Source organism: Kogia breviceps, chromosome 10 (assembly GCF_026419965.1).
Source record: "Kogia breviceps isolate mKogBre1 chromosome 10, mKogBre1 haplotype 1, whole genome shotgun sequence".
In the NCBI taxonomy this organism is placed as follows: domain Eukaryota; kingdom Metazoa; phylum Chordata; class Mammalia; order Artiodactyla; family Physeteridae; genus Kogia; species Kogia breviceps.
In genome coordinates, this window is record NC_081319.1 from 41,244,021 (window position 1) to 41,255,590 (window position 11,570).

Below are 11,570 nucleotides of genomic sequence, written 5' to 3' on the forward strand. Positions count from 1 at the left end.
CAAAAGATACATAAAAGTGCCTTTTTCTTCATGTAGGTTCTTTAACTCATGTAAAATAGTAGATGAGAAATCTTATTTTTATTTTCAATTCTTTTATTTTTGAGATGGAACGTCTTCATTAGATTATTGGCTATATGTATCTTTTGTGAATTGCTTGTTTGGGTCATCTACCCATTTTCTGTCAGCATTGTTAATCTCTATCAAGAATATTGCAAATGTTTTTGTTTGTAATGTCTTGTGACGTGAAGAAGTTAAAAATTTCATGCAAATATTTTTCCTTTATGTATTCTACTTAGAAAGGTCTTCATTATTCCCATAAAAATACCTTTATAAAACAAGCCCTTGGGACTTCCCTGGTGGCACAGTGGTTACGAATCCCCATGCCAGTGCAGGGGACACGGGTTTGATCCCTGGTCCGGGAAGATCCCACATGCCGTGGAGCAACTAATCCCATGCGCCACAACTACTGAGCCTGCACTCTAGAGCCTGCACGCCACAACTAATGAGCCCACACACCACAACTACTGAGGCCCGTGCGCTCTAGGGCCCATGTGCCGCAACTACTGAGCCCGCGTGCTGCAACTACTGAATCCCGCGTGCCTAGAGCCTGTGCTCCACAACAAGAGAAGCCACCACAATGAGAAGCCCACTTGCCACAACTAGGAGAAAGCTGGCACGCAGCAATGAAGACCCAGTGCAGCCAAAAAAACCCAAAAAAACAAGCCTTTGTTATGCTGCTGACTGAAAGTGTTGTGACTTTAAAAACCAGTGTCTGCAAATTTGTCCAGAACTTTTTTTCAATACCAAAGCAAGCTTTTTAATGGACTATCACTTTAAAAAAAAAAAAAATGTATTTCTTATTTATGTGTGTAATTTTTTCATCTTTTTTTCTAGGTTTTCCTTAGCTAGCACCTAAGAGCATAATACCTCCTGCTCTGTTTAATTCCCATAATAAAACCCACAGCTGCTTGTGGTTCTTTGATTACAATAGAAATCTTGAGCCCATTTTATAATGAGTTCTATCGGTTAGAGATAAACCTATTTTCATAATCATCTACAAAACTTATTTACATCAAATGCCTTTAATGTTGCTAACTAAAGATTGCTGTTGTAGGAAAGCACAAGACTGTAATGGCAGGATAGACCTGTTAGATATGTCGCTAGCTTCTTGGAGGCTTTTGACGTTTTAAGTGATTCCCCTTAGAGCATTTCCTGTGACAGCTGACTTCTGACTCTTGAATAGAATTTCCTTACTTCCATATGTTACTTCACAGGTCTAGCTTAAAAAAAAAAAAAAAAAAAAAAACCATCTTTGCCTGCTAACTTTCAAAACAGCCATAAACATGCAATGAGGGAATTCCCTGGTCGGGAACTAAGATCCCCAAGAGCTACGTGGCGTAGCCAAAATAAAAAACATGCAAAGAGTTAACGTGGTTGAACTCTTTGCAGCCAGCTGAAAATATTTTTAGTAGAGGGCACAGGTTTTTAACCTATACATCTTTTCCATGCTGTAAGTCATCAAGCCAGAGGGGCAAAACTACAAACAAGAAGACTCCTAAGGCAAGGAACGGTTTTCTCACATGATCAAGGATTGTGAGGAGGGTGTTGTGATTTATTTTATTTTGCTCCGGGTACATGCCAGGTACAATCATGATTGATCACCTGCACAGGGGTGGCATAGGCAGGCACGTACTCCATGTACTCTCCTTAGACTTTGCTGAATCCTGTTTTCAGGACATTAATAGTCAGGTGAGAGACAAAGATGTTTGGTTTTACTGTTGTCTTTGATACCCAGCAAATGTTGCCACAGCATTGGCTACAGAAATACAGTGGGCTAAAAATAAAAATGTATGTCTCTGGTATAGAATCATTGCTGCTGGGAAGAATATCTTACGGAGCTGACTTGTTCTGTTTCATTGCATGTTGTATATTATGTATATATGAGCAGAGATACCTATGCCAGAGTTCTCTGTTTTCTGGCCATGACAGCATGGCTGTTCTTACCTTCTTCTAGGCAGACTCAGTGGGATCCTCCTACTTGGGAAAGCCCAGGAGATGATGCCAGCCTTGAGCATGAAGCTGAGATGGACCTGGGAACCCCAACATATGATGAAAATCCCATGAAGGTGAGTATGGCTTACAGATATGTTTCCTGATCATTTGGGATTCTTTGTCTTGTCATTTTGTAGAGTCAGTAGCCACGTTATCTTGGAATTCTGTTTTTCTTATTGTTCTGGAGAATTATGCATATAAAAAAATGCTTGGGGATGGTAGGACGTCCAAACAATACAGAAGTATAGTATATAGAATAAAAAATAAAAGCCCTTAATTTCTATTTAGTTGCTCCCCTTTCATCATACTTCCCTCTCCGGAGATAAATACTGTTAAATTTTTAGTGCACAGGTTCTTAACCAAGAGCAGTTTTGCTCCTCAGGAGACTTTTGATAATATTTAGAGACATTTTTGGTTGTTAGAGCTGTGGAGATACTACTAGCTTCTAGTGTGTACAGAGGCCAGAGAAGCCACTAAACATCTTAGAGTGCACAGGATAATCCCCTACAACAAAGAACTGGCCCAAATGTCAGTAGTGCCAAAGTTGCAAAGCCTTGTTTTGTTGTATGTTCTTCCGGACCTTTATGGAAAACACACACAGGTGTTTTTCTTTCTTTTCATTTTAAACATACAAATAGAATCATAGTATTCTTATTTCATTATAACTTCCTTTAATATATCTTAGCTCTTTCCCTGGAAAGAATTTAAACTGGTTGCATTAAAACCTCACCAAAGGGATGCCCTGGTGGCGCAGTGGTTGAGAATCCACCTGCCGATGCAGGGGACACGGGTTCGTGCCCCGGTCCGGGAAGATCCCACATGCCGCGGAGCGGCTGGGCCCGTGAGCCATGGCCGCTGAGCCTGCGCATCCGGAGCCTGTGCTCCTTAACGGGAGAGGCCACAACAGTGAGAGGCCTGCGTATCACAAAAAAAAAAAAAAAAACAACCTCACCAAAAAAGTATAACTGGGCCCCCCCTTTTTTTAAGATTTGAAACATTTTATTCTGGAAATACTATTCTAGAGTAAGGCGAAAGAGAGCGTATTCCTCGTCTCTCCTTTTAACAAGAGAGTAATCGGGATTAGAGGTCATGTAAATCAGTGTGACTCTCAATGCTTGAATTAAAAATTTTTATCCTTTTCCACTTGGAACAGGACTCACTGTCTTCAAGGATGTGGTGTCTTGAATGAAATCAAAGACAATATATCTATGCTCTAAGATTTGAATAGTATTTAATTTTGAAAATAAGAGACACTTTTAACTAGTTAAATCAGTGGAAAGAGGTGGAAGAGGGAAGGAAGGAATGGAAGTAAGGAAAGTGGAAACAAATCCATACCTCCTTTTATATTTTATTCACTTTGGGGGAAATGTTTTTCTTTCTTCAGCATTATATTTAGCATTCCTTTAGTTTGAAGAATTTCATTTTTTGAAAAAAATAAATTCTATCCACTTAAAAAAATTTTATTTGGCTGCGTCAGGTCTTAGTTGCGGCATGTGGGAATCTTCCCGTTGAGGCGTGAGGGCTCTTCATTGCAGTGCACGGGCTTCTCTGTAGTTATGGCACGTGGGCTCAGTAGTTGCGGTGTGCAGGCTTAGTTGCCCCGTGGCGTGTGGAATCTTAGTTCCCTGACCAGGGATCAAACCTGTGTCTCCTTCATTGGAATGCGGATTCTTAACCACTGGACCACCAGGGAAGTCCCAGTCTGAAGAATTTCCTTTAATATTTTGAGTATTTCAGGTCTAATTGTGATGAGCTCTCTCATTTTTGTTTGTCTGAAAAGGTCCTTATATACCTCTTTTTCTTAATATATTTTATTTTCAGACAGTTTTAGGTTCCCTTTAAATTTGAGCAGAAAGTACAGAGTTTCCATACACCCCCTGTCATCACACATGCATAGCGTCCTCCACTATAAACAGCCTGCCGGAGTATGGTACATTTATTGCAATCAGTGAATCTACATTATTATCACTCAGTCTGTAGTTCACATTAGTGTTCTTGGTATTGTATATTCTGTGGGTTTTGACAAATGTATAATGGCACGTATCCACCATTATCGTCTACAGAATAGTTTCACTGCGTTGAAAATCTCTGTGCTCCCCCTATTCATCTCGTCCTCTCTCCCCGCCTCCCCCCATCCCCATCCCTGTCCCTGACAACCTCTGATCTTTTTACTGTCTCCAGTTTTGCCTTTTATAGAATGTCACATATTTGGACTTGTAGCCTTTTCAGATTTGCTTCATTCACCTAGCAATATACATTTAAGGCTCTTCCATGCCTTTTTATGGCTTGGTAGCTCGTTTCTTTTTAGCATTGAATAATATCCCATTGTATTAGATGTGCCACATTTTATTTATCCATTCACCAGTTGATGGACATTTGGGTTGTTTCCACTCTTTGGCTGTTATGAATAATGGTATATGAACAATTGTGTACAAATCTTTGGACATACATTTTCAGTTCTCTTGGGTAGATACCTAGGAGTGGAGTTGCTGGATCAAAGTTAGACAGTCTATGTCTAACTTTTTAAGAAACTGTCAAACTGTTTTCTAAAGTTGCTATATCATTGTACATTTCTATGGGCAGTGTATGAAGTGTGGGAGAGTTTTTATAGAGACAGGTACCTAAGGGAAAAAAACCCCATAACCGCCATGTGCTTCCAGTACAAAACTATCTGGATGTTCATTCACTCACTATCTTAGCTTCTTAGGCTTTTGTCTCTGACTTGTCAGCTTTACCTTTTCTTGTATTTCTAATGAGAAAATATAAATGAAGTCATATATTTTGTTATTAACCCTTTGATAGTTTATGAAGGAACAAATGAATTTTGATATTCCATCCAACCTTGCCATGATGCACAAGTCAAAGGCTTGAGATGTCGGTCTTTGGATTTCTTTCTAGACCATTGTCTCTATCATTAGGACCTAGTCTGACTTGGATAGCCAGGGACTTATTTGGATCTAACCTTCCTAACCAGTTTACTACTGTATTCACCTAGCTAGCATCTCAGACAGGAGAAGGACGCCTGTGGGTTATGTGTTTATTACTTCAGCTCCAATTTTTTTTTTTTTTCATCTTTAGGGCCTTCATTTAGATTTTAAAGCCCTTGGAAATGAAGACTGTAACAATGTAAATTTTCATTAATTCACAGGCCTTGTGTAAGGTATTACAGATAGAAAGAGAAATAAATCTGAGTACTAATCTTCATGAAGTTCAATCTAAGGAAATAACCACATCTATAAACCAAGAACACAATGGGATAATTGCTGTAGTAGAAGTATGTACAGAATGCTATGGGAGCACAGTGATTAATGGTCTAAGAAAATGCACTAGTGATATGTCACAGAAAACATGATTTTACCTATAGCTAAGGTGAGCAGGAAAGAGGATTCTGGGCAAATAAAGCCATTTTTGCAGAGGTATAAAGTCAGTACAAGACAGAGCCTATATAGGGAACAATAAAAATAATTTGGTTATGGTGAGAATTTAGATACATATGGGGTAGGTAGTGAGCAAGACAAAAATATGGAAAAGTAGGTCAGATTTAAATTGTCTAAGATCTTGGTGTCCTACCAATATGATTATTATATGCTTAAAAGCCAGTGAATGCTTTTAAAGCAGCAAGACAGGCAATCAAATATGTGTTCCTTGAGTGAAACAGGCCCATTTGAAAAGGTGAGATTGGTAGCACTGGAGATCAGAGTGAAGGCTATTTTAATAGTTTAGGCAGAGTGAGGAACTAAGAATGGAGATGTTGAAGATGCATGCAAAGGCAGCTGAGAGGCATCATTTGGGGCTAAGCAAATAAGTGGATATGGAAGAGGCAAGGAATGCCCTGCTAGTTTCTTGAAAGTGTCGTAGAGATGATTTGTTCCTGTCCTCTCACTTCCTGCACCTCCTCTCCCATGCCTCATTTGACAAACTGAGGTGTGGTATATAGTGCCTGATCTAGAACCAAACAAATTATTTTGCTCTTTTTGTTACCAAAGGTGGCAGCAACTTCAAAACAGAATATACTGAGTTTTTATTATTTTCAAGGATCTTTCTTTGTTAACCTTTTAATTGGTGTGTACAGGTTCATGTGTTGCAGAATTTAGTACAGGTTCGTGTGTTGCAGAATTTAGGTTGAATCGTGTAGTGTTTCTGATACCTCAACTTCTTCTGGACCAGGAAAGCTCCTAGAGAGAGCTCAGGGGTTTGTGTGTTTTTAAAGCCCTACAACCTCACCAAGTCAGAGATTAAATTAGAAATGCACTGGAATTATTTAGCTTTCTGAACACATACCCCATTCAGAGGGAAGCACAACATTTCTGTTTGCACAGTGCCCTCACTGAGAGCCTGGCCTCTTCTATAGGAGCCAGAGCCTTGAGATCATTGTTATACCTTAAGGGGCTTTCTGTACTCATTGCTGCTGCTACTCATTTCTGAGATCCACAAGACAGCAGCTGAGGGTGTGTTGAAATTACCTTGGCTTATTCAGGCAATTCTTGATCCCTTGCTACATGAGGTCTTATTGTGAAGCACACCCACACTCTCTACTGCTAGAAAAAATAACCACAAAATCTCAAAGCAAAACATTTGAAAACAGAGTTATTTGCGTTTTGTTTCCTAAAACCAGAGGTAGAATCTGTATGTTGTTTCTACCCTGCCCTCCCTTTCCTGCTCCCACAGCCACAGAAAGAAAGTAGAAAAGTAGAAAATATGCAAAGCTTTTATAACAAATCAGGGAAAGCTGATGTGTAGAAGCCCCAAAGCCCGGGGAGTGCCACCTTTCTCTGGAGCCAGTCCAGAGCAGAGGGAGTTGAACAGTCCCTTCATCACCAGCACCTTCATACTGTTTCTGGAAAGAGAGGAATCAGAAGTGGGGATAGGTTGAAAAAATTTTGTGCTCTAAGCAGCTAGCAAAAAAATGAAATACCTGTAATGCCAACTGCTTCTACATCCATCTGAAGTGAGTTGCATTCAAAGGGGAATGCTCATAATCTTTTCCATGGAGAAGTACATTTACTAGGAAGGGGCTTGATGACTGGTGGTGAGCAAAGGTATGGGGAGATGGCCTTGCATGGCAGGTGCTCTGAATGCCAGGGCTGCTGGCGCCTCACCTCTCAGCAGTGCCTAATCAGGCAGGGGGCGGGGGGCAGGGGGACTGGCAGCCTCCCCCTTGCAGTGCTGGAAGGGAGCATTCCTAGGTTTGTCATCATCTTAGCATCTTGGGACAGAGTATCTTTTGTCTTAGGATCTCCTCATCTGTTCACTGACTTGCATGACCCTCATCTCCTCCCCCGCAACACCTTGATACCTCTTTAGTCTTTCCATTCCTGAACCGGGGATACCAACCTTTAAGGAGCCTCTCTTGCATGCTGAGACTGTCTCCTACAGTCTAGGGGACTTGGATGAGGAGCATGGTATTTGGACCATGGTTGTGTGGCTAAAGCATTTTGCCTTTGTCCAGGAGTCCTAGAATGTCAAAGACAGGAGAGGTGGAGCCCGTTGAGTCTGGGCCTCTCTTCACAGTTTGGGATACTGCAGCTCAGAACAGGGACCTGAGTGGTCCAAATCACACAGCACATTTCTCTGCAGAGAAGATGACCCTGAAACAAATGTTTAGCTACATCAAGAATGTAGCTTTCACTTAGGGTAGAGAATTAGAACTTGGTTTATAGGAGCAAGGCCAGTGCCAGATGACAAGATTTAAACATGAAGTGAGAGTGGTAACAGCAGCTAAGTTGACTCCAGGCCATGTCCCTTTAAGATTCTAATACCAAGAGTCATGCATCCCATTTGCGGGAAAGAAAGGAGGTTCTGGAAGAGCAGGGCATCACTGACTTGACCTCTCATTCTCACAGTGGTGTTTTCCATTTCTAGACCTCAAAAAAGCCTAAGACAGCAGAAGCAGACACCTCCAGTGAGCTGGCTAAGAAAAGCAAAGAAGTATTCAGAAAAGAGGTAAGGTTTGGTGGGATGTGGACACTACGTTCTGAAGGCTTAAACTGAGACCCTTTCTTTCTCATCCTAAGTGTGTACAGCTGTTTGTAGTACTAGGTGGCCCTGCCTTTGGGTATTCCCTTGCTTCTGTGATTGGACTGTGTAGTTGTTATGTGATGACATATTGGTATGGTCCTTTACAGTGGGATAATAAGCACTTTCATATCCATTATATCATTTTATCCCCACAACAGCGCGTGAGGTAGGCAAGACCGGAATTGTCATTCCTCTTATGCTGGTGGAGGAGCTCTTGAGGTTCAGAGAAGGCAAGCTCTGGACAGAAGACTTGAACTCGGGCCTCTGGCTCAAAGTCCATTTCTTTTTCTATGATATCTCATTTGGTGGCTGCCTAATCCTCAAGTGATTGATTGGGAGAAAGCAGCTCCTCTTCATGCTGCTGAAAGTGCAGTACAGCTCTCAGGACACTAACCTTTTCTGCTTCAGGGCATCCAGATTCTGAACTCCAGTCCTTGTTCACTGAAGGGGCTCATAGTCTGTTGGAGGAAGTAGACCTGTAAATAAGTAATGGCATTAAAAGAAAAAAAAAAAAGTAATGGCAGCTGTGTGAGGAATGTGCCACGATAGGGCTTGGAGGTCTCTGTTCAGGGTGTCAGGAAGGTCTCTTGAATCAGTGGTAGGAATTAGCCAGATAGATCAGGAGGGATGTAATTCAGGCAGTAGAGTGTACAGAGGCAGAAGAAGGCATCATCCCTTTCAGGGAATCTGTGGGCTGTAGCACCGGTGAGGGGTGAGGGGTGAGGGGTGTTGGAAGATGAGACTGCACAGTATTGTGCTGCTTTGTACTGTGAGTTGCAGGGAGTATTGCAGGATTTGAAGCTGGGAATAATGAAATCCCCTATTTTATTTGGGGAAATGGATTGAAGGGATAGAGTATGGAAGCAGGAGACCACAGAAAAATTTTGAGTAAAAGCCTTCTCTAGAGTTAAAACTTAAGTTTCTCACTGTCCCTTTGTGATTATTGGCATTTCAGCCCAGCCAACTAGCAGCTGTTTATTTAGTGCCTACCTTGTGATATAGCCTTGTTCTTTGAACGTCTGAAAACTCACTGACTTTTCAGGGATGGGTAGACCCTGTTCATGGTGCTCCCTGGTGAAGTGGCTGTCACTGACCTCCTCGCTCCCCTTTTCCCCGGGGGTCAACTTTGTGGCTTAGCGCCACAAATACTTCCAGAAATCCTGTGCCTGGATCTGTTTTGAGAGCCACTGGGTAGGACAGACACTACAGAGATAGCTCAGGAGGACCTGGGAATTTGTGTATTGAAAAGGGTCTTACCCCAGATGTTCTCTAACCAACTGTCATATCGTGTCCCTCTGCTTCACACCGATGTAGTATGAATCAAATGAAGTGCAACACTTACAGAATCTAAGTAGCCTTCAGTAACAAAATGCCTGTATTTCCTGGAGTCACTGAGCCTCCTGGTAGCACAGAAAGGCCCTCTCTGCCCTGCCTGCAGGGGCCAGAGAATTTAGCTACAGTCTCTTTATGCCAAGAACATGAGATTTGTTAGCTGAAATCTGGGGCTGCCGTGAGATTCAGTGTGGAGTCCTGCTGCTTTGTCCCTCCATCTGCAAGTGAGGCTTGCGAAGTCCATCCAAGGGAACCCTTTCCCTCTTGAGGCTGACCCAGGATTATTTTCTCTTATATCCTTTCTTGCCTTCTCTGGACCTACTGAGCAGTGTGCTCTTCTCCCCATACCTGCAGATGTCCCAGTTCATCGTCCAGTGCCTGAACCCTTACCGGAAACCTGACTGCAAAGTGGGAAGAATTACCACAACTGAAGATTTCAAACACCTAGCTCGCAAGGTATTCCCCCCTGCTTGTGGTCTGACAATGTTCTGGGCAAACTATACCTTCTAAGAAGGCCCCTTTCATCATAAAAAGTGGGTTTTCCTTGACACATGCCCAGGCTGGAGACCCAGGAAGAGGGGGAAGGTTTGGGAAGAGAGGGTACCCTACTTGATGGTTGCGGTTCTCTGAAAGCTGAGCTTCCCCTTTCTGGAGATCCCAGCACCAGCCTGTCCCAACCTCCCCCTCCGGTTCACCTCCCAGTCTTTGTGAGAAGGGGCCCGAGGCAGCAGACTGGCCTTCCCCCCTCAAATCATTTCCACTCTGACTGGTGGCTGTGATCTCTCTTCCTGTGTCCTGGACAGCTGACTCACGGCGTTATGAATAAGGAGCTGAAGTACTGTAAGAACCCCGAGGACCTGGAGTGCAATGAGAATGTGAAACACAAAACCAAGGAGTACATTAAGAAGTACATGCAAAAGTTTGGGGCTGTTTACAAACCCAAAGAGGACACTGAATTAGAGTGACCTTCAGGGCCAGGGTGGGAGGATGGGCAAGCTGGTAGGAGAGACTCTGGGGAGAAGAAATCACGTGGGCCCTCTCCCCACCCCACTGTCAGGGCTGTGCTACTGATGACACATCACCCTGGGGAATTCAGACCTGCAGATTTCAACTGAAAGCCACAAAAATGAGCTCCATCTACAAGTGGTCCCTGGTTGTGAGCTGTTGGTAGAGGCCATCTGAGGCAAGGGTTTAGGCCCTTGAGACCTTCCCTTCTGAGACCCTGGCCAGGCCTGACCCCACTCTCAAGCCTGGGTCTCCTCCTTGGCGGTGCTGTCAGCGCACAGACTCATGCGCATCCCCACCCACGACCCCTTACCCTGACGATCTGTATTATATTTTAATGTATATGTGAATATATTGAAAATAATTTGTTTTTTCCTGGTTTTTGGTTTTTGTTTTGCTTTTAAGCCTCTACGTGCTAGGATCACAGAAGACTTTGTAAGGATGGTTTAAGTTCTCCTGCAAGGTTTAATTTGTTATCATGTAAATATTCCAGAGCAGGCTGCCTTGTGGTTTCGGCCAGCCTTGTGCTATGTTGATAAGATTGATTTACGGCTTAAAATCACTTTACTTTATCCAATTTTTACTGAACTTTTTATGTAAAAAATAAAATCAATTAAAGAACTTGGCACGTGTGTTCCCTAAAAGCTAGTCAGGCATGTTTGTATATAGTGTTGGCACTGAGAGAGAAAAGAGGTGGTGGCCGTAGGTGTGTGAAACATTTGAAGTGTTGATAGCACATATTTTTATTTTTATTTTTAGGCTGTGTTGGGTCTGTTGCTGCGCGTGGGCTTTCTCTAGTGGCGAGAAGGGACTACTCTGTTACAGTGCGCGGGCGTCTCACTGCGGTGGCTTCTCTTGTTGCGGAGCAGGGGCTCTAGGCGTGCAGGCTCAGCAGTTGTCACTAGCAGGCTCTAGAGCACAGGCTCAGTTGTTGTGGCTCACGGGTCTAGTTGCTTCGCGGCATGTGGGATCTTCCCGGACTGGGGCTCGAACCTGTGTCCCCTGCATTGGCAGGCGGATTCTTAACCACTGTGCCACCAGGGAAGTTCCCCCCCTTAACAGTAAAGAAAATGTTTCAACTAATGTGCTTGAGCACATTAAAAGAAAGTGTTTCTCTTTTGGGTAGGTCTCCCATGCAGAAGTGCAGCCACATCCACTGCTGC

General features: G+C 43.0%; 1 protein-coding gene across 4 annotated transcripts in view; it reads left to right on the forward strand.

Moving 5' to 3' along the window:
- The window catches only part of SETD2 (SET domain containing 2, histone lysine methyltransferase), a 117,760-nt gene extending 106,732 nt beyond the window's left edge, over positions 1 to 11,028 (forward strand). For all 4 annotated transcript variants that reach the window (XR_010842590.1, XM_059078154.2, XM_067044448.1 and 1 more), the window contains 4 exons: positions 2,015 to 2,126; positions 7,915 to 7,995; positions 9,757 to 9,858; positions 10,206 to 11,028. Coding sequence is in view for 3 of the 4 variants with exons in the window: in XM_059078154.2 (XP_058934137.1) it covers positions 2,015 to 2,126; positions 7,915 to 7,995; positions 9,757 to 9,858; positions 10,206 to 10,367 (457 nt within the window). In the remaining variant the exon portion in view is untranslated. The remainder of the gene's footprint in view (positions 1 to 2,014; positions 2,127 to 7,914; positions 7,996 to 9,756; positions 9,859 to 10,205) is intronic.
- Positions 11,029 to 11,570: the final 542 nt, after the last annotated feature.